This window comes from Manacus vitellinus, unplaced genomic scaffold, assembly GCF_001715985.3.
Source record: "Manacus vitellinus isolate BGI_N305 unplaced genomic scaffold, ASM171598v3 scaffold_16_pilon, whole genome shotgun sequence".
Classification (NCBI taxonomy): Eukaryota; Metazoa; Chordata; class Aves; order Passeriformes; family Pipridae; genus Manacus; species Manacus vitellinus.
This window is the reverse complement of record NW_021939189.1, coordinates 9,805,786-9,829,436: the sequence shown is the minus strand read 5'-3', so window position 1 is coordinate 9,829,436 and position 23,651 is coordinate 9,805,786. Positions and strand designations below refer to the sequence as shown.

Below are 23,651 nucleotides of genomic sequence, written 5' to 3'. Positions count from 1 at the left end.
GAAAATATTTTTAATATTTTTTTAACCAAGCAAAAAAGAGATAAAATAATGAAACCAAGTATCAATGGTCCTAGATAGTAACAGCCCCTTTATTCCCTTGTGAGAGCATTGCAAATGCAAGTAGGTCTCACTGCTCCCATTCTTTTTCAGTGGCAGAACCAAAAGCAGATTATGTGTTTTCAGACTTCAGATGCTATGTCCAGTCACTGTATTGTTTGTGGGTTTTTAAAAATTTATTGTGCATAAGATGTATGGATAAATGGAAAATGTAGATACGAGTTTGGATTAAAGTTTCCGTATAAATGCAATTTGATTCCACTGACTGCAGCAGGGCTGAACATGCTATTTTCAATTAACTTTACTGTATTTAATACTGCTCTAGAATGGGCAAGGAGTGTTTTAGAAACTGGGATTTTCAGGCAACGGTATCTCCTTGCCTGAAAGGAGATTTCAGGCAGAGAATAATAAGTGTGTGTGGGAAATTTACTCAGTGCCATAAACAATATGTAGTATTGGAGGTCAGAAAGTCAGTGTTTTGATTCAAAATTATGCATTTCCCCTTTGCAGTCCTGTTGAGAGAGCTAGAAAGTGAAATTTGGTGCCTGTGCCGTCTGTGTGGTCAGAGGATGCCACAAACATGGGAATGCTTTGTCCTTCTTTCCCGCAGAGAATGCAGCACCTGTCAGCTTGGCATCTGGGTCACAATAGATGTGTGCATGGTGAGAGGGGAAGAAGACCCATTAAATGAGTAAATTACTAATCAAGGACTATAAATTTCATCAACTCAGAACCAGCAGTTCCAGTCTGCTCTTTAGAAATTCCTTTCAGAGAAAATAATAAGATTTTTAAAGGCATCAGGATGAATTCTGTGTTTGGTGTGAGCTGCTTGGATGTCTGCCTGAGGCACTGGAACACAGCAACTGTTACTTACCTTTAGGATTAACTGTTTATCATTATATGGCTTTAGTTTATGAATGATCACTACTTGCTTTTTTCCCCCTGTAAGTTCTAGTAACCACCTGAGATTCAAGGGGCCATATCCACTGCTGTGTTTTGTATGGAGAATGCAGGAACCATGGCATTTTCACTGTGAGTTTGATGATTTGGGATTTCCCTTCAGTGATCTCTTTAGCTGTGGTTAAAGGTTCCTGTTTCATGGCACTTGGCTTGTTCTGCTATAGATGGATGTACTGCCTTCCTTTGTAGGAATTTCTTGCTGCAAAGCCACGTGCCCACACAGGAGGACAGAGCCGTTTGACCTCGTTTGCACTAGTGCTTTAGAGCTCATTGGGGAATTGTGTTCTCTGCATAAATCATACTTGGGATTTTTTTTCAGCTTTCTGTCATTTGTTTAATTTGATGACAGTGGAAGTCAGTTGTGTGTGCATGGTGAGGGGAGTTCTTTTCTGTCCCCATGGATGAAGTCAGCATTTCTGCAGTGCTGCTCTTACAACTAGAAAGAATTGTACCTTGTGGAGACTCAGGACAGTGTGTGCCTTTCTTAGAAGTGGGGCTGGGAAGCCCTGTTATCCCCAACTGCATTTGAGTTTGTGGCATTGCTGTAACAATGTCTTGCTGCCTAAAACCACTGGTATGTTTTGAAATGGAGTTACGAAAATAAGGCAAAAATGTACAATGACTTCCTCTCCAAACTAGTCATGGTGAACAAAGTGATGAAGTAATATTTTTTTTCTTCTCCACTTTTCACTGTGTTACATGGAGTTTTTCTATTAAGTGAATGAAGGGAGCGTGGATTATTACAAACTTTCAGGTACACAGGAGTGTTTGTTTGTTCCATTTAGATTTTGCAACTGCTGAAGAGCACAGGTTACATTAGCAGAGCAAAAAATATCTTAAGTCCTTTCTTTTTTCCCGATGGGTAATGTTGCTAAGGGCCTCTCACGGATCCCAGAGAAATCAGTAATGCTGCAGAGCTGCTGGGAGCACACCGATGGGTTTTTAAAAATATTTGGGTAATGAGACTGTAAAACCATTAAAAATTCAGTTGCATTTGCAGTAGACCCAGGAACAGGAAGCACATTACTTTGCAGTGCTCTGATGCTGAATGTGAACTTAGACTTGGGAAAACTGAACTAAAATGGCTTAAAAAAAAATAAGAAAAATAGACAAGAAACCTTTCAAGCAGTGCAGACAAAATTCTTGCTGATACACAGGACAAGTGTGCACTCCATGTACAGCAGGACCAGGTGGATTGCCTTGAGTAGCAAGTAACAGGGAGTGACTGTGTGGCAGAAGAATGTGGGTGTTTCACGCTGTCCCAAAAGCACAGGAAACTACAGGAGTGGCTGCTCATATAAGTAGGAATGATGCCACTTAAATCAAAATAATATGCAGTAAAAAGTAAGGGTAAGAGAAGAAGTTCTCAGTCCATTTTATAGTGGCTTCAAATCCACATGGCTAGTGTGAGTGCTAAAAAGTGCAAGCAGCAATTTAATAACACTGAAGAACAAAATTTTAACTTGATTATGTGGATTGGAATTGTGTAAGAATTCCTGTGTGATGAAAACTAGTTTCTGAAAGAGCAATAAACATTATTTGTCACTTTTCATGCATACAAGGTAGACTTGCTGATAAACATGCTGAAGTGTTGAGGAGAAATAGTATCCTGATGTGGGGAGAAGTTAATTCTAAACCAAATCAACTTAAAATTATGATTTTTGATGTCAGTGTGTCTTGCTTTATACAACTTCTGTTGACAGTCTTGTTCTCCTTCCCCTGCACAACTCTCCTGGGGCTCTGTAGTGGATGATCTTGACCACATCTTTTTGCTGATAATGGATTCACTAAAACTGTCACTTTAGCCTATGGCTCTGCCAAGGAACTTTAGATAAATATGTAGTTCTGCAGTAACTTTAAAAAATAATACTCCTAAATATTTGGAACATATTCCTTTAGTGTTAGCAGCTCTTGAACTGTGACAAATATAAGAATATTTGACCCAAATACATAAATTTTGAGCTTAAAGCTGTAAATCACTATTAAAAGTGCCCACATCTTGTCTATGTTGTTTTTCCTGTGGTTGGCCTGCACTGATGCTTAAAAGTATTTGCCAGATAATTACTAGGATGCAAATTTACTACTTGTGGTGTTCAATGTATAATGAATAGGTCTGACTTCAGTGGAGATGAGGAAAGTATATTCTGGCTTTACAGAAGTCAGAATTAGGTTAGCCCTGACTTTTTCCTGACCTTTCACAGGGCTCTCTGACATCAGCTGTGAATAAGTGATCTTTTTAGTCTTGCATGTGGATATTGAGGGTGTGTAGGTGCTTGGTGTCCTAATTATGTATTCAGTCTTAAAAAAATAAATAAATTGAACTTTTAAGTTTTAGATCACAGCTGATTTTTATTGAAATGGGTTTTCAGTAAAGCTGTGGAATAAGCAGAAAATTCTGGTCATGGAGTTGCAGGATGGCAATTGTATAGTCATGGAATATGCAGTGCAGTTTAGTGTTTTCAAGAAGAAAAAATATTTACGTTTTATGAATTTTAATTCCATATTCTGCACATGCAGGCTGTGATTTCTGTGTTAGTTGATCTCACTTGTTTGAAGAAGTAGGATTTAATTTTTTTGTTTTGAATGATGAAAAGAGATAACAATAGCATGTTACTATAACAGAAAAATGTTGCAATTGGCTATTGTGCAACAACTCTACATACTTTATACAGGACCCAGCTGCAGGGTAACACACTGAGATGTGGTTCCATGAAGTCTTGAAATACTTACACAGCTTCACATCAGTGACAGCTCTGGGACTGCTGATGTGTTGAAAGCTGGTGAGACCCTCCTGAGGTCAGGCCTGTGCTACAATCAGTGACATATTTAGTGTCAACTTTTGCAAGAGCCAGAGGGAGCCACCTTCTTGAATAAGCTTGAGTAATTTAACTGAGAAAAGAGTGAAGGATCCACTTTCTGGGTTTAATTCCAGATTATTGTGCTGGAACTGGTCACATAATGTTCTGGGAACATGAAGTGCAATCGATTCCTCTTAGGAGCTATGAATCAGAGTAGTGCTCTCATCCAGAACTATGACTGACAATATGCCAACATTTTCTAGAACAAGGCAAAGCACAGATTTTCACTAGACTGAGTGGCAGTTGTAGTTGTCACATGAAGACAACAGAAATGAACAGGTATTGATGGACAAAGTAAAACTGGCTTAGGGCAGAGAGGTCATTACTGAAGTCAGACTACCTCAGTGGGTGGTTAGAGTGGTTTTTGTACACACCCCTTCCCACTGCATGTGCAAGTACAATGTTAATGCAATCAGCTTTAACAGCTGGATGCCCTCATACAGGGGATGCAGTTCATGGCAACTTGCATCACCCTCAGTCTAGGCTATGGTGGCCTCGCTCTACCCTCAGAGAAAGGTCCTGCTCACTTCCTTGAGTCAGCTCTGGTGCTCTGAGCTGTTAGAGGCAGCTTAGCCATCTGAAAACTAACCCAGCTCAAATGTGTGAGTAGCTTTCAGATGGATTAACTCACTGGAGCAGCTCACAGTATAGGCACACAAGAGCTACTATCAGTGCGTGGGAAGTGGAGGGAATGTCTCCACAGGGATGAAAAAGATTTAGAGAAGGCTAAGCAGCTATGCAAAAATACCTGAATGAATATCAGAATACTTTGTTCACAGAGTAGAATAAGCTATGCTTTGTAAGAGTTGTATCTCATTGATATTCTGAATGATTAGCCAACAAGGAATCTCTGATACCAGCTCCCCCTGTGGTTAGTGGTGACTGTTGTGATTATGATAATCATTTGAGGGCAAAGAAAGGAGTCAAAAAGATGTCTCTGTATTCCAGCAAGTCTGGAGTCCCAGCAGGACAAATGAGTGGTTTAAGTGAAATGGTGATCAACGTGGATGTAAAGAAAAGGAGTGTTCCTGGTGAAAGCAGCACCTCAAGCCATGTAACCTACAATTCCTTTGAGTGATAGGGCTTACACAGCATGATCTGAGAGGCTTCAGTCTGACTTCAGTGGAAGACTGAGAAGGCTGTTGAAGGAGGGAGGAAACAACATTTTCCTCAGGGAAGGAAAGAATGCCTTTATTTCAACTGAGAGGAGTGTAAGAGGAAGGAAGTTCTGCTCAACTGGAGTAAGGACTAGTGTGACAAATGATGTAGAACAAAGAAACACAAGTTAAGGTGAAGGTGTAAAAGGATGTTAAAGGTAGCAAGAAATAAGCTAACACAGTAAAGAATAAATGTGTAACTTCTCATGTTCTCTCAATATTCTGGGTAAAACAGAACATTGTAAGGGACTTCTCTGACAATTACTTATTAGCATCTGTAAAAGCAACCTTTAAATTCAATCATGAGAACCATCCAATGCAGAAACATCTTAAATCACACAGGAGTAAGGAGTAAGAAGACAATGTGAAAGGTTCTCATATTACTTGGAAAGGAGGTGTGTAAAGGGGTTATTTAAATGTCTGATTTTAAGTGTTTTGGTTTACAGCTTAATCACTCTTTCTCATCTTTGCAGTGGGTATATATGTGTATCTCAAAAGGAAGCCACACCTTCCTTACAAGCACAGAGAACAACTTCAGAAAGAGGGATTGTTTTAAGGCCAGATCAGGATGATATTACTGCCAAGTGAATTTTTGCACTGGGAACTTTGTGCAGGGAGGAAGAAGTGTTAATGTGAGAACAGCCAGTGAGAACACACAGTGTGTAACTTGTCATTCACAGCTCTAGCTCCTCTCCATGCAGAGAAAAGGGGGTAAAATATTGCCCAGTTGTACCTGAAACAAGCTGCCAGAAGAGAGGCAGGGAATGGTTCCTGCAGGGTGTGTATCCAGCACTGAGTCTTGCTGCTCCTCCTGGTCACCCCGAGAAGGAAGGACTGTGGATGCACCCACTGCTGCCACTTGCCTGCAGTGCTCATGCACATTCTGTCTCACTATATTGGCTGGATAAGCAAGTGCCAGACAGATCATAGTTTGGAATAAAAATCCCGAGGTTTTGCTTTTCAAAGAAATTCAGAATGTTTTCTTTAACAAATTTTGGAACAGTCAGTGAAAGTGAAAAGTGAAGGAGGATGTTAACTACAGGTATTTTTTTATGGCCCTTTGACTTTACACTTCTGTTTTTAGGGTATTCTAACTTTCACAAACAAGATTTTAGACAGATTAGGGAACAATATTTTAGATTTGAAAAATGAAATATGGAAGTAAAAGTTTGTCTGTGTGGAGCTTTATGGTTTCAGGTATGTCATTGTTCTTGGCTACTTGAAATCTCACATCAATGAATTTGAATTACTGTCAGACTTTAGTGTAATCAGGTTTTCTTATTAAAAGCACTTGTATCTGCTCTTCTGAAAAGTGGACAGTCTTGAGTCTGACACTATTACAGTCTTTTAAGTAGGCTTGCAGAGCAAGCAGTGTGTCTGCATCTAAAAATTTAGATAGGTTACTTTATTACATTTGAATACTTACAAATATGTTTTCCTTCAGAGAGATGTACAGTAATGATTACTTTCAATTCACTAATTTAGAAATGCATGTGTAGGCATCAGTGTTGAGTTCTTTGGAAAACAGTGGAGGTTTGTCAGGAGAGCATTCAAGGTTTTGCAAGACAAAGTAGTTTTTGTTGTACAGTGCATGTGCTAAAGAATAGCTTTAGCAGACAAGTTTGACTAAAATGCTCAGTAATAGTGTGACGTGTCACCGCCTGGTGCGAAATGAGTCACTCCCTATAGAAATGCAAAATCACATTATAGAGTCCCGAGTCTTGTACATCATTCATATATGGACAAGACTATCCTTTGTCCATGGTACTGTTTTTCTTCAATATCTGTATGCATTTAATTTAAGCCTGTAGACAACATTGCATTGGTGTGCATACCATCTCCTGCTAATGATGTGATTTGTACCATTTGCCTTAGTTTTTTACGGGTTCAGTGTCCTATTGTCCTTTTTCACTGCTTTTTTAGGTTTGGTTGAAGAGGAGGTATAGTTAGCAAACTGGAGAGGCTATTTGGTCATATGTTGAAATACTGGCCTCAGAGCAGTATTTATTTGGGCTTGTTTCAGAATAGTTTTTTATGTTCTGACTGAACAGTTGCAATGAGTAGGAAAGGTCATGTAGTGGGACTTGGAAAGATCACGGCTTGAAGTCATCAAAGGGCAATGTGAAACCTTTCTATGCAGAGAACCAGAACAAGTCTGCAGAAAGTATGAGTAGTAGTTACTGGAGCTCCATGGTTTATGCAGTGGCATGGAGTTGAAGGCTTTATTTAGGAATAGGATTTTACTTGCTGGAAGGTGTCTGAATTTGGCCACAAGGAAGTTGGATTTATAGGCAAGGAGGAGTAGGTGGCATGTAGATAACTTTGCAAAACTACGAGTTTGCAATGAGGTGGATGCAGTTTCTGGAATGTACTTCTCATTGGTTTTGCTGCCTCCAAAGTTCAGTAGCTGCCAAGGGCATCAAGAATAAAAGCACTGTAGTTTAGAAATGCTTATGTGAAGCCCTTGTTTCTCGCTTTCTCATCCCACTGGCATGGTCAAACAGTTAAAGTGAAAATTGCAGTGTTAGTGGGTGCACTCAGAAATCCTGTCTGGATACATGGGGTGTTAAGTGTGATATGGATTTCCAGTTTAAAGCATTTGAGATGGTGGATCACCATGCCCAAAGGAAAGACTTTATATCACAATCACAATGTGTCTCAGAATTACAGCACTAGAAGCAGTGGCTGTGCCCAAGTTCAGCTGGTTTAAGAGCCTACAGGACCTAGAGGTGAAAGTCCATCTTCAGGATAATGGTATTACTGCAGAAGATTGCCTGGGTAAGTTAATAACAGGCTCCATGAATCACTGGGTGGTCCAGCTCATTTGTGAGAGACTGTGGGGGAGCAATGGGAGAAGAATTGTGTTTGAGTTGTTCTTTATTGGAGTTCAAGTCCTTTGACCAGAATGACTTTGAGTAGCAAATGCCAGGCCACTGCCATTGAGATGTTGTTCTAGGTCTCTGTGGCTGGAATCAAACTTCTGCTTTTTGGAATCAAGCTTCTGCTTCATGGCAGCTGCTCTTTTTTCCTTTAAATGTACAACACACATTTCCTCTCACATTGTTCAGTGGCTAATGTTTGAACTCTCTGTTAGTGGTTAAAAAGAATAAGGAATGCATGTAATTAGGAAGCTGAGAAAGCTGCCCTATGTTAGGGGAAAGAAATAAAAGACACTTTTACAACTGTGGTTGAGGGTCTTGCCATAATTATCTGCATGTGATTACTGATTACTTAATATTTTTCTGTCAAAAAGCTTAGTAAGGAAAATTATCTCAAAGAAATACTGTATGCATTATAGGAGAAAGAACATAGCATTTTAGGTTTAGAAGTGCTGGAAACATGTTCATTTAAACATTTTCTGCTAGGATAACATTAAACATTCTGTATGCTTCTAGTTCATGTATTTATTCTTACCTGGTAGAGCTGTAGGGTCTCACCTGGAACTTAAAAAGTGTTTTGCTGTTGACAGATCTGAAGGCAGGAGAAGACTTGAGTTTAATGAGTTTAATGACTTGAAGAGTTTAATACATTTTGGTGACAATTTTTCTGAGTGACAGACTTCTGACCAAAGACCTTCACTCTTGCAGGTGGTTTAGAACCAAGGTGTATTGCATTTTCTGAGCTGGCACTGCAGTACTTTATAAGCCCTTTGGCAAGTAGGTGTTCACAGTAAGTGATGTGGTGATGCTGATCTGTTGTGTCCTGCAGTTCCAGTGGCCACGATGTGTGGGAAAGGGCTTTTGCAATTTTAAAGCCAGAAGGTCAAACATAGTGAAATGTGGAGTCATAAAGGGTACAGAACTGTGATAGAAAGCAAAGCTGATAGAAGGTTTTCAAGGAAAGGTTTATTGCAACTCTCCTTGAAAGCAAAGATAGGTTTTATCTCTTTCTAACTGTTTTCCTTCCGCTCCTTTTGTTATTATCTGTTTCTCAAAATAACAGCAAGTACAGGATCTTCTCTGGGATGTTCTCTACAACATTTCTGCCCCAGGACTCTTCATTCTTTCAACCTTGAGTTGAAATTATAAATTAACACGATAAACCAGTCTTGTACTTTGATAAAAGAACATGAGGGTGTACCGATAAATGACTCCTGAACAGAGTACTGAAAAGAAAAATAGTATATGCATCTCTTGCTGGAAACAGAAAGCAGAGACTGGCAGGGAAAAAGGAAGGAGGAGCTGGCTTGTGACAGAGAATATTTTAGAAGGTTGAATCAATTATTATCATTTGTAGATGCACAAAGTAACTGATATTTCTAAAATGTTTCGTTTCCTGCCTAAGTATAATTTTTCTGAACAATTTATCAAACCACTGCTCCAACCTATGGGAATATTTTTTTTCAAAACTTAAGTACCAAAATGGAACCATATCTGGACTGCTCTTTGTCCCTCCGAGTTGGGCTTAGCACTGGAAATAACATCATGATTAGACCTTTTTCTGGAAAATTAGCTTTCAGTGGTGTAATTATGAATTGTTTCATAGGACCGATATATACTGATAGCGAGGCCAGATGGAACTCAAGTCCCTCTTTATTCCATCCTCATCCCACTGTGATGAGGAAAATGACTTTAGTGGAAAAACCATTTCTTTTGAAATTACCGTGGTTCAGCAGTGTCAATATTTTGCATGTGAGAGGTGCTTTAGCATCAATGGAAAATGGGCTCTAGATGGTTTTAAATCTAAAATCACAATATCAGGGAATCTGTTTCATGAAACCAGTTATTTGAAGAGCTATTCATGGAAGAAAATTAATAAGGAAGTTTGATGGAAGAAAATGGAAGAAATTACCCCTCTTTTCTCTCCCTCTCAGGAGCTCTGAGCTACTTGCTGGCAGCTGCTGGAGGCTGCCAGCTCAAATACAGCTGCTCTTTTTTTTTTTCCTTTGTCTTTTTTATTTTTCCCTTGTGCACGTGTGATTTGCTCAGGTTTTGAGCAGGGCCATACATACAGCATAGGTGGAGAGAAGTGTGTGCTAGAACAAACTAACAGAAACTGAAACATAAAGCAAAGAGAGGTAAGTGATAATGAGGATTGAGGCAACTGAGAGGAAATCAAACCAAACGGAAGCAGTGGTAGTGAAAGGAGACTAAACTGAAAAACAAGTGCAAGGGTACCAGTGTTTAATAAACGAGGAGAAAACATTTCTCAAGGTGCGTGGCTGCCTTTCTGTGAGAAAGAAAAATCTGCAGAGCTTAGATGAAATACTCAAGAGATGGGCAAAAGTGGCAGCTCTGCACTTCTGTGCTGTCAGGTGAGGTGAGTACACACTCACTGCCAGGAAAACCTGACGCAGGAGGTGAGTGCCTTGATAGAGCTGAGTGCCCTTGGCACAGAGCTGGGTAATACAATCGCTGTCAGTGCTAAAGTGGTTGCTTTGCACTCCCCTCCCCTGCTTCTTGTTTCAGTTTTTGAGCACTGAGCCAAACTCCCCTGTTTCTCAATCTCATGAAGACGATGATCCTCTAGCAAAGAGCAGGCTTTGTGCCTGGCATTGGAACTGTGGCATTGATTTAACCTCGATGGGACAGAGGAGCATCAGTTTTGCTGTCTCCTTCCCAGGGAGGCAGGCAGGCAGTGTTTATACTTCAGCCTTGCACCGAACACTTCAGCAATCTTTTAGTTGTCACTAGGGCTCTGGGAACCCAGCTGGTAGTGGCTGCTTAGGGAATGCACTAAATTGCTACATAGCCTCTTATCAGGGACATGTTCCATTCCTGCACCTCTTTTCCAGTGTCAGAACTGCGTTGGCTGTCGGAGGATGACTGGTGCAGCTACAGGCCACCTCTCATCAAAGGCTCTGAAAGTGGGATCCTCAGGCTGAAAGGAGAAATTGCAGCAAGCCTCTTCTGAAAGTAGACTAAATTTGAAAAGATTCACAAATGAAGTGCAGAATTTAAAGTGCTAATTTTTTAAATAGGACTCAAAATTAAATTATTCTGAAGCTTTCGATGTGCTACCCTTTCAAAAGCAGTAATTTCTGCCATGGTTTCCTTTACACTTCTTTTTGCAAACTCTGGCACTGGTGATACAGGTAAGAGAAGTGCCAGCTCGAGCTAATTTTACAAGTGCAGAGGAGTCGGATTTAAGAAGTAACAAAAGGAGGTGGGTAGGGGACTCCTGGAAGAAATTACTGAATTCACTGCAGAAAAAAAGAATGCTGTAAAATATGGGTCTTCTGTGTATAATGTAATATTATTTCATGCACCTTTTGGGTAGGTAGCTACCTTTGAAAATAATCATGCAGTGTTTCTTTGCAAAAGTGTATCTGTCCATTTGAACTGGCAAAGTGCTGCCGAGACAGGAGCCATCAATCTGAGCTTTGTTGTGCAAGTCTGCCTTCTTTCTGGAATATTCAACTTCTTGTGTGCTTTTTAAGCACACAACTTATTTTTGTGAGAAAAGTATTTACTGATTGTCAGAATTCTTAATGCCATTTGAAATGTATTAGGCCACAGTGCTGTGGATCTTTCTATATGCGTGATAGTTTGCAAGGAAGTGTTGGGTCCAGACATGCACAGGTAACTCTGTAGTCAAGCAATAGTTTAAATATTGGTAAATTCTGAAGTGTTTCCTGTGTGATAATTGTAGACCATACACAGAAGCTGTCCTAAACTGCATGTGTGCCCTAAGGCATGTGATGGTTCTGTATTTTGGGTGTATAGATGGTTTAATAAAATACTTGCCACCTATCTGGCCGTTATTTATGAATGTAAATAACAGAAGCCTCTGCTGTGCTGTGCTACAAGAAACACAAGGACAAAATACTGCTTGAAAAGCAGGCATTAAGTAACAGTAATGTACTAGTAGTTAGTTTAGCTGCTATCAGCTGTTTAGGGCTAGAACCTGAAATTAAACAGAGCTCATATCTTGGCAGTGTAGAGTCCCGTCTGCTTCTCTGATGAGTCTCTTGGGTTAGACTCTTAAGAAGTATTTACATGCCTAGAGATTTAGATAAACACTTGGTGGGGTGTTCAGAAGCATCCAGGTCTTTAATACCTCTTGGCTGGCTTAAGGGGATATGGGGATGTGTGTACACACATGTCCATGCATATAAAAGCTGTTGATTAACTTTATTATTTTGAAGCAAAATCATATAAAATTTAATGGGAAATAGCATTCCATCCCAGTCTGCTGAGCCACTGAGTTACTTCACAAATACTGCTATGCTTGTATCTTCTTTTCCTATAAATTCTAGCTTTATTCTTGTTTTCTCTTACTTGCTTGTATTTGTTGAAGCACAGGGAAAAAGTTGTTAATCCTTGTACCTGCTGACCTGCATGGAAGAGTATCCTGTGATGCATATCAGCAGATTTAATTGCATGATGTTGTTAGGTGTTGTTATTGTTATTGGTAAGACAACAATTTTGGAAATTCCAACCTAGTGTGGTTTTGTTGCTGCCTTCTGACAGGTTTACATTTAAAAAAGAAAAAAGAAAAGCTATAAATGACTGAAAAAGCATAAAAGTGACTGAACTAGGGAATATTTTGTAAAATATTGTCCTTATGTTTCTGCTAATTGTCCATTGATCTCCCAATCATCACAAGAGAGCAAGTTGTTTATATTTACTTGTGTAATCTGTATTTTGAAATGTTTTCTCGCTGTATGTGATGCGATTTATGGTCCTTATGGACGTTCTCAACTTCCTTAATAATACTCCTGTGGAAAACTATTTTTGTCGAATCAGGACTGCACTGGATATTGCAACACCCTGTTATTTTCTTTAAATTTAGTTCTAGCACAGTTTATTCAGTTAGTCCAGGATCTGTTATTAAAAAAAAAAAGTGAACAGGATTTTTCGGGGCAAAGAGTGGAGACTTGGGACTGTGGGATTCTCATTTCAGTGTTACCAGTTGTTTACTGTGTGGCCAAGGACAAGTCAGTTTAATCCAAGACCAGTCAAGTATTTAGTCTTCCAGTTCCTCCCCTAAGTTACTGGCATATTGGGAGCTTGGCTGTGTGGTTCAGTCTGTACGAATTTGTTCCTCATGTTTCCTGTGGCATCCAAAGCTATAGCAGTGGCTAATAAATAGCTCTTGCTGAGAGCAGAAAGTCTGGAATCCAGACGTGTGAACAAGCAATATCAGCAGCACAAGTAGCAGGGGTTTGCTTTTAATGAGAGACTTGAGACCTCTGGAGTGTCACAGAGTCAAACTTGTCTGTTGCATTGTGAGGATAAAATATTCTGAAATATGCTAAGACCTTTTAAAGGGTATGCTTGCCTAGAGGAAGAGACAGCACCCTTCTCAATGTACAGACTTCTTTATAAGTCTAGATTACACAGTCTATATTTGCACATACTTTGGCTGGATTTTGTTAATAAGGTTAATTTAAAAGGCTGCATGACTGTGTGCAGACTGGATCAGCTGGGTACAGGATTTTGAGTGTTGACCAAGCAACAGCAGGTGCCCAGCATTCCTGACCCTACTTAAAATTCTCTTTCTGGCATAACCTTACTTGTAGAACAACTTGAAGCAGTATCAGAGCTAGAATGTAATGTCTGATGTTTCTGTTACTAAAATAATAAAAGAAAAAAACCCAAGCCCTAAATTCTGGCAAAAACTTGCATACAAGAAATATAGTAGAAAGAGCACAGAAATCATGTGGTGTAAAATCTGAGTATTGCTGTCAAAGAAAGGAGATTTATTTTTTTTAAAACAGATACAGCAAGTAACAAATTGATTAATAAATGATATTTCACTGGGTATTATTGTTGACTTGTATAAGCTGCAGGACCATGACTGGCATAGTGGCCTGTTTTTACAGATGACTTAGTTGTTTAATGCCAGACATTACCTTGCTTCATCTTATCAGTGGCAGACCTTTGCTCAGAGCAAAAGGCACTGCTCTACCTTTTGCTACTTACTTGAGAGATGAGTTTTTAAAGCTCAAACACAGAATCTTATAATCTGTCAAGACCTTTTATATACTCATGTCTGTTTCTTTTTTTTTCTTTCTTTTTCTTGAAAGAGCAGGAATCAAAAAAAATTTAATGCATCCAGAGTTATGTCAGCAGAAGGAATTGGAAGGATGCTTGGAACTTACAGCACTGGTAAAACACTCCCATCACGGACATTGTTGGCAGATCTTTTATGGTTGTTTTTTTTAATGGCTTTGTCAAAATGACTTCCTTTCTCCTGGGGAAAAAATTCTGTTGTGATGATACTCCCAAGTGGCAAAATCTTTTGTTTAGACTATGTAAAATCAGGTTGTTCAACTAGTAATGCGAAATCTTTTTTTCTTCTATCTTTTCTTTTGATTGTGTGAGTCCTTCCTGAAGAAAAGAAGGCATTTTTCAACCAGTAACCTCCTTTGTCATGTTCCTGGGCTCTGTGCCTTTTCCTTTGATGTGGTTTCCCAAGCAGAGGCTGTTTAGTTGATGAAATACATTTTGACATGTGCCTTGGTGTCTTCAGCAGTCCTTATTCATACAAACTGATTTAAGTTAGGAGAGATCACACTAATTGGTACAGCAGAACTGTTTATAAAAGAGTTGACAGCAGCAGAAATTCTTGTCTGCATAGGTATGAGTCTCTAACACCACTGATCTGAAGGCAGAACCTCTGGTTGATCATTTGGTGAGGGGTTTTTGCTGAAAGACAGGTGTCTGGGATTGTCCCTGTGAGGTGTATCTGGAGTGCCTGCTGACACTCCTCCACCAGCAGGGAGTTCTGTCACTGCTCAAATGTTCCTTGTGTGTACCAGTGCTTTCCCCATCCCAGAATACATGGATTGCACTATTTGAGCTTCCTTTCTAAATAAAACTCAGCTGCCACTCCTGAACCCTTGGCAGAGCTGTGCTGTGGCAGCTCAGCAGCTGTGGCTGTTCATTGATTCAGTGGTGGCTGCAGAGCTTACGTTCCATGGCGTGAATGGGCATTTTTCTCTGGATGAGCATATGGGGAGTTTTGATGGACTGGGTCCCTTCCTGCTGATACTGGCAGCTCTAGGGTTCACTGTAGCTGTCTCAGCTGATTGCCTGGCTGGACTTCTCTACACTTTGGGTCATGCTCAGCTGTGGAGTGTTTGCTCCATGTTAGAAAGTAGGCTGGATAATAATGCCTTACACAGATCTGCACATGACCCATTAACAGTGACGTGCTTGATGCTGAGTTCATGTTACATTGGCAGCTCCCAGAACATCTCAATGTGGGAAGGATGTGTTTGGGGACACCCTCACATCCACTTCCCAGACAAGCCACATTGCAAACATCTTTCTCTTCTATTCCTCTTTAGCTGCTGTATCCTTTTATAACTCAGTTCATCTGTCTCCCTAAAAATAATCTACTGTGATCTTGTTGCTCCTGTTTGCCTGAGAAATTACAAGTAATGAAATAAAGGGCTCATAAATATTAGTGAGATAGGAATGTTCTTCATGAATATAAACACTCTGGCAGCACTTTCATGCATTTCTTTAACTTTGTTTGTATGATTCAGAGATCTCTTGGTAGAAAAAGTATGTTTTGCTTCTTGAGAAACAGGCCCTTGAGATTCCTGGTGTCCTTTAGATGGCCTGGGGATTTTTTTTGTTATGTAAATGGAATTTCCTTCCAAAAACTGGGCTCTGAAAATGAGATGGGGCTCAGTGTTTATATTTCATAAGTTATGTGAAATTTTTTGAATTAAAAAATATTTAAGAAATATCTAATATTTATCTTGGTGTGTCCTTAAATGTAACACATTTCTACATCTATTTAATTTTTTTCGTATTTTACAAAAATTAAAGTCTTTTTGGTATTTTGATTTTGTTGGCTGCTGGGACAGAATTTACTGTCAGATCCATCAGAAATCCCTAAGGAAGTTGATAGTGTGAGAATAGTCAGGAGCTGTCTTTGAAGTATGGGCATATCCTACAGCTCTTACTTTATGTTTCTACTTTAAACATATGAGAATAAACATCTTCAGTGAAACACTAGGATATAAATTACTATGGCCATGGATGTAGTTTTCTGGATTTCTGGTTCAGCTGCTTGTGATGGGTAATGAATTATGGGAGAAACATGCAATTTTTCCAACACTTCATCTCCCTGCATTTCTGTGGAAGTGTGCTCTGCCATAGGTACTGCCAGACTGCTGCTTGAATTTTTTTATTCTCAATATGATTATCATTTTAACGTGTTTATGCCTCCCAAAAATTCCAAAATATTATCATAAATTTTATGATGATGCCTAAATTGTTGGCAAAAAAAAAAAGCGCTCCACTTTCTTAAATACTCATGTCCAAGCGTTGTTAAATTCAGAGGTATTTTATACCACTCATGTAGCCATGGAAACAATAACAAGTATTTGATTTTTAGGGCGCAGCTTCTTGCACACCATAATTTTGAATAAATAGCAGCAGGACCCAATTCAGCTGCTTGATTAATTTTTTTTCAAAAAAAAAAAAAAGTTCCCTCTGCTGCTGTCAGAAATCTTTTGTTTTCCCAAGTGCTTTGGGAAAATCCATGCCTCTGCTGGCTGGAAGTTCAGTAGAAGAAAAAGTTACAAAGTGCTCTGTGAAGGTGATGAGCCCCCTGAGCTTGACACCGTGAGGTGCTGAGCACTGCAGGCTTGATCCAGCAAAGCACTTTAGCACCTACTGAGATGACCTTAAATGTTTTGCTGGAGGTGAGCCAGAGTGTTCTGTATTTGCATGACTGAAACATCTGCACTTTGTGGTGGACCCTTTATTTATGGGAGGGGGAAGATTAAATCTTTTTTTTCTTTAAAGTACATCAGAGCAAGAGAATTTTTGTTTTCTTTGAAAACACAGCATACTGAGGTACCTAAAGAGTTCCTGACATCATTTAGTGCTTAACCTCTAAAATAAGGGCCTTGGATTTTCACCAAAGCATTAGGATAGTGTGAGCTGTGTCAATATAATGAAAAGAACAGGTCCAAGTACTGGTACACTTTTATAGTTTGGCTTTTTTCCTTATTGTTGTAGGGTTTTTTTAAAGGAGCCTGAGAAAAATCTCTTCTTGGGTATATATTACCCATTTGAATTTGCAGATGATTTTGCAGTTTTAATGGCTCTGACATCCTTGTCTCTGCACAGCTCTGACCTCTGACTTGGGACATTCTTGGTGCAGGAGGAGAGACCTGAAGAGGTGGCCATTCTCACACATGGCTGGTTTCACCACCCTCTGCAGCTGTCCCAGGGGCCAAGTGCTGTGTCTCTTTAGTCTTTTGTTTAGATCTGCATTTGAAAATGTGCATCCTAGTTTAGTTTCTCAGTGTGGACCACTTAAATTTTCTTCTGAGCATTCAGACCTTTATTAGATCTTAGAACTCAATGATGGGGTGCCTGTTAGCTGCCCATTCACCTAGTCAATAAAGCAGAACATTTTATTCTTTTTTTGAAGAATATTTTTCTATCACAGTGGCAAACTTTGTGCAGCTGGCTCTACCAGTGTGTACACCTTTAAAGGTGCACTAAGATGCAAGACACTGAGGAAGCTGTTTTGTAGGTTCAAGTTTTTGGTGGCCTGCACTGCCTGAACTAGTAGTAACCTTTTTGGGTGTGGGAATTAGCTTTTATATGAAATATATAAATCAGGAAAGGAGAAAAACTAGTGATAAACATAGCACTGTAGTAGAACTTAGAAGCACAAAGCAGGGAGTGACAGGTATTTGAAGTTAAACTACTTCTGATCTAGAAAAGAGGCTGACATTTTGGTCTCCAATCCTTATAGAGCATTCTGGAGAAGGACAAAGAAGAAAGTCTGTCCCTCCCATCAGGAGGGTGAACACTGCAAGGAGATTCTTGCCAGCCACCTTATTCTTCCCTTTGTTTATGACAGGCTTAAATAAGATTTTTCAGAAAGCTGTTAGTGTTGTCACATTGCATTAAATCCTTTGTGTGTAATGATTTAAGACAAAATCAAACAGTTACATGGCTGCAGGGAAATCACTGGAGGTTTTAATGATTTATTAAGAGAAGCATTAACTATTATGTTTTAACCGTACTGGAATGTAGTATTTGTACTAAATACTGTATTTAAGATGTATTTAATGCATTTGTGCAGTTTGGCCCAGTTATGTTTCTGTGAGAAATGAAGCCAAACAGTTACATTATTTCCTGGCTTTCCATGTGTTAACTTTGGGATGAATCTATTAGTTTTCCCAGTTGATTGCTTACTTCCTTTTCTGAGAGAGGGAAATAAATTTAAATTATTTTCATAGCTTTCTCTTTTTTGTTAAAAGATTTTTCCTAAAATCTAGGCTTTGCCTCATGGGTTTGACAGTGTGCATATTTATGACAAATACAGAAATTTTTCATCTCATTAAAGTTTCAACAGATAATTTCAGCAGATACTCCTTCAGGACAAAATTAATGCTGTAACTTTGTGAACAGTCATTAAAAGGTCTTAAGCCTTTAATAGAATATGATACCTTTCATTCAGTCATTAACTATTATGGGATGATTTCCTGGCCAGGAACGAGCAAGAGGGTTTTGGTGGCCAGTCACTTCTTTCAACAGTAGCTGAATAACAGCAAAAAACTGTGATGGTTCAATCCCAGTTAATGGCTGTTGCAAAAGAGAGGCAAAACAAGTGAAACAGAAGGTCAGAGCATGTGTGAAAGTATTGGCTGGCAGGAATCCTATTGACTTGTATTATAAAATACCCAGTGGATATATATAAAAAAAATAGGGTAATTGTTTTGAGAGTTTTATCAGGTCTCTGTTGATCTGGGATATTTTTGGCAGTTTCTCATGTTCAGTAACCTTCCATACTGAAATATGAAAAAGTACTGTAATTCAGTGTATATGATGTACAAAACATTAGCAAAACAGCATTTTTCTGAAGCTTTTTTCCTAGAATCCATATGAGAACAGAAAATGTACTATTCCTGTGCAATAAGAAGGATAAATCTTAACATACATTAAATAAAAATACCAAAAAATTACATGAAAGCTTCAGGCTTTTTTAATTTGGAGTTTTGGTGAGCCACAGATTTTTACTTTAAACTAGAGATAGTTTGTGTGCTGTGTTCATGCTTAATTACAACAGAACACATCAAAAGAAAATTATATTGTCTGAAACAAATTAGAATAACAAAGAACTAGCATGAGAACAAAATGTCAATATTAGGTTTATAGAAAAGATGTTTTCTCAGAGAATTTTTTTGAATATAAATTCCTTTACAGATAAGTATTTAGTCTTTGAAGACTGTGTAACAAAACTGCAAATTGCATTTTGAACTGTAGCTGGATATGAAGAACTAAAATAGAAATCACAATATCTGGAGGGTTTTCTTTCAAAGCCTATTTGTTTTATTCTAGAATTTTCTTCCTATAAAATTCCACATAAGCCCACCAGGGACTTTCAGATTGCTTATAATACAATGCCCTATTTTATTTTTCAATATTAAAAAGAAGGGTAGGATCTAGGAAGAAGTAACAAGCAAGGAGCATTTGTGTACAAACTGCAATCTTTCTTCAGACAAAAAGGTCTTCTATAGAGCATGCAAGTTTTACAATAGAAGGTAGTTTGCTATCATGTGTAACTATAAGAAAGAGGCTGATTTGGAAGTGTTTTAACGTTCATTATTTAGGATTTGGGTTTTTTTCTCCCCACTAACTCTAGTACATCAAGTGGGATGGAGGGAGTTGTACAGACACCTGAGGGGAGGAAATCTTTCCATTTCACAGCTATTCTCTTGGTGTAGATTTTGATCCAGAGGAAACCTAATCAGCTCCAGCAGAATTATAACTAATGAAGGGCTTTAGCTGCTGACCTGGCAGAGGAATAGTAAAGTGATGGTGGCTCCCGTTGTGGGAACTGGGTATTTTCAGAGTCCCAAATTCTAGCTCTGGCCCTGTCTAGTGAAAAGGTGCTGAATCCATGGCACCCAGCTTCTGAATTTGGAGATGAAGGATTCCTCCTGGGCAAGTAATTCCAAGCTCCATTGGAGTACATGCCCTGTGTGCTGGTGGCTATTTTGTCCTCCATTAGTGGACTCGTAAAACCTGATAGATATTGCCATGTAATTACACAGCCCCACAGTTGGGCATCTCTGTTTATGTTCAAAGCATTTTGCAGTTTGGTATAATGCATGTGAATGATGCTCAGCAGCTAGTCAGGGAACTAAAACCCAGCAGCTGTCTCCTTTGTGCATCCATTTTCAATAATTAATTGAGTATTCTGTGACTTTTAATTGTGAGAGGGGTGATGCTAGTTTTACAACTCCTAAATTCAGTATGATCAGAACAAAAGCTTTTGTGTTTCTAAATGCAAGACTAGTATGGCTGATCCTGATTAAACCAATATGAAATAAACTGTAGTGGTGTAAAATTTAATTATAGCCATTAGAACTTTATACCTGTTTTACTGCTGGGAGCTCAGACAGTATATAGACTGTAAGGAATCATTCTTTATGGTATCTCTCTCGACACCAAGGTAGTCTGCCTTTTCAAAGGACATTATTGCTCAGAGTAAACATGGTTGAAGAAGTGTCCTTGGGCTAGAAATTGCAGTATCATTATAATGTTTGCATAGAACAGGGAAAGTGTGTGAATAAACCTTTTTCATGTGGTCCATCTTTTTGCTCCCAAATGTAGGTATGTTAGGTTGTCTTCAGAGCCTGAACGAAACTGTGTCTGCAGATACTGTGTCTGGCTCTGTGGAGTTGCATTCACAAGTTACTGTAAATACAAATTTAGAATGGGAGTCAAGGGCCTTCAGAGAATATCTGCTCCAGGTCCCACTTGAAGCAGGTCCTGTTAGAGCAGGTTGTTCAGGGCTTTGTCCAACCAAGGCTTGGAATGTTTTCAAGTACTGGAGCTCCCTAGCTTCTCTGGACAACTCGTTCCAGTGTTTGCCTTCCCTCTTGGTGATTTTTTTTCTTCTTTTTTCCTTTTTAACGGGTCCAAATTTCTTGTTTTCCAACGTAATGGCTACTGCTTTTTGTTCTTCCAGAATATTCAGGCTTCATCTTTTCATGCACTCCGACTAGGCAGACAAACCCACTTCACCTGTTCAGAGGCTGAACAAACTCAGCTCTGTTTGTATGCCATGTGCTCCATTCCCCTGAGCATATCAGTGACCCTGCACCAGACTCGCCCAGAATGTCAATGTCTTGTCCTGGGGAGCCCAAACTGGACACTTGCAGCAGATCTGGTCTCACAAGTGCTAAATAGAGGGGAATTACCCCTTCCCTGGACCTGCTGTCTGTGACGTTGCCAATAAGGGCCAGTATGGGGTTGGCTTACTGAACCTCAAGGGCACAATTCTGACTTAGGTTCACCTTGTTTTCCAAGGTGTTACTCTGCAGAGCTGTTTCATAGCCAGTTGGCCTTCAGCCTGTACTCTGCATGGGGATAATCTGTGCAGGTGCAGGACTTTACGTGCGTGTTTGAGCTTCATGATGTTCCTATCAGCCCATTTTTTCAGCCTGTCAAGGCCCTTATGAGGAACAGACAAACCATCCAGTGTATCGATTACTCACCCCAAGGTGGTGTCTTCCAGACTGTCAGGGAGTGTACTCTGTCCCATCATCCAAGTTGTAAATTGAATTACTTCATTAAACACTGCAGATTGTAGATGCAGAATCTACATTCTGGATCTAACTTAGATGCCTTCCTTACAGTGATTCCCTTGCAAGAAGTGACTCGTGTTTCTGCAGTTTCTCCCTCAGTGAGTGACATTGAATTTTATACTTTCAAAACATAGGGAAGAGTTTTGTGACATTTCAGAAGAGAAACCAAAACTAAAGCTGGGTGGCAACCTCTAAGCAGAGGCACAGGGGGCGGGCAGGGCACTGCCCTGTGCCAAGGGGCATGTGTTGGCACTGGGAGTGCAGGCTCACACCTGGATCAGCAGCTGCAGTCCTGGGAAAACAGCAGCACCACAGTGTACCTGAGCTTCAGACTGTTCTTCAAGGGAGGTGTATGTGACCATGTATGGCCATCAGTAACCCAGCGAGAGCTAAGGGATGCCAGTCAATAAATAGTGTGTGCCCTGGTGTGAGAACACACCAACTGCCAGTGTATCCGATGAGAAATTGCATTTTTCAGACAATCTTTTGTCAGCAATAAGCCAGTGGCATTTTTTTTCTCTCTGGCATTACTGTTAGTGTGTGAGTTTTCAACTCATCTACTTGCGTTGCTTGTTGTAACATTCAGATCTGTTCTCTCCCAGTGTGGAACAGTTCATTGTTTTAGTCATTTGGGGCAGTAATTTATTATTGATTATGCTTTCACAGTCGAGCAATCACATTACTTTATTAAATCTATTCTTCATCAGCACATAAATGGATTATTTGTAATGGGACAGCTATGGGTTGCTACTGAATGTGGGGTTTGCATCTTCAGCCTGAGAATGGTAATTCCCTCCCTGCACTCAGCCTTTGGAAAGGGATCACCATGAGAGGTTTCGGGAAACCACAAATATTTGCATTGCCTGCTGGAGAAAGAAAACGTGTGAGTGAGGCTATGGAAAATGGCATTGATTATTTTAGGAATTAACAGTGCACAGAAAGGAGACAGAAACTGCCAGTGTAGAGGAGCTGCACAATTCCCAATAGGCTGCTTTTTGTGCAGCCTTGTCATGGCTCTTTCTCCATCTGCTCAAGGGCTCCTCAGACGTGCCTGCAGAGAGCAGGGCAGTGCCCCCCTCAATGCCTGGCCTCAGGTTACTTCTCTGCTGTGATGTCTTACAGCAGAAAGATGATGACCCTCAGGAACTCACTGGTTGTTGGGCTTCTCTGGTTGTTTTATCTGCTTTTGTGCTTGTTCCATCAGTGCTCTGGAAGAGAAATAATCCTGACAAGTGTGTGTGCTGTTTGGCATATTAAGCATAAAGATTGTGAGTGCTGCTGTAAAGCCAATAGAAATAATTAGCTGTATGTCTCTCTTTGAACTCACAGTTTCCCTTAAGCAGGACCGTTCTGACTGTGTGGTAGCAGTGATATCGATGCAAGGTCAGCTGCCTCTGAACTCCCAGCTCTGCTTCCTCAGCTCCTCACTGGATTTTGGCAAGGCAGTGCACTCCCTCCACACCTCTGCGGTGCGGGCAGTGGCTGAGAACAGGGAGCCATTGCACTACAGAGCCCTGACCCATTTTCAGATTATGCAAGTCTCCAGGGCCCTTCTAATTCAGTGAGATGAATTCCCCTTTAGAAGATCCTGAGGACAAACAAAACACTTCATTGGGGGCAGGTTTGGGGAACATCAGCAGTCAGTGAGTTAGGCCTGGATTTCACATTGTGCTGTTAAAGATTCAGCGATGAAAGCCAGTTAAAACAGAGAAATGTTTAGTATTTTTGCAGGAATTATCCTAGGAATTTATGTTTAATGTTTGTTGAGTATGTGTTAAACCAGTATTGTAGTGGAGTGATCCTTTCAAAGGTTGTTTCACATTGAGTGAGGTCAGACTCTTTTCGTGCTGTTGCAGCACAGGTACCATGCACTGCAAGAAGCAGATGGCTGAGTTCTGCCTGAGGGCTTATTCCCAGCCATGATTTACTCAGTGAGGACCAAACTCAGGTCAGACGGCCTGGAGTTTTCACACAAAAGTTGGATAACTTTTCAGCCATTTCAGATTTACTGAAATCTGTGTAAAACTGATGCTTTGAGTTTTTGATGCTGAGTCACACAGGTGAGTCACAATGCAGCATTTTGCATGAGTCTGTTCT

The 23,651-nt window shown here is 39.8% G+C and overlaps 1 protein-coding gene across 4 annotated transcripts in view; it reads left to right on the top strand.

The window, feature by feature from the left end:
• SH3GL3 (SH3 domain containing GRB2 like 3, endophilin A3) overlaps nucleotides 1-23,651 on the top strand; it is a 71,155-nt gene that overhangs the window by 31,809 nt on the left and 15,695 nt on the right. Inside the window, exon 1 of one of the 4 annotated variants that reach the window (XM_029958713.1) lies at nucleotides 7,769-7,810. The exons of 2 other annotated variants lie outside the window; for them this stretch is intronic. In XM_029958713.1, coding sequence (XP_029814573.1) covers nucleotides 7,784-7,810 — 27 coding nt within the window. In that variant the 5' untranslated portion in view covers nucleotides 7,769-7,783. Of the gene's footprint in view, nucleotides 1-7,768; nucleotides 7,811-14,010; nucleotides 14,086-23,651 lie in introns of those variants that run through there. One more of the 4 variants, XM_008925407.3, reaches the window with a different exon arrangement.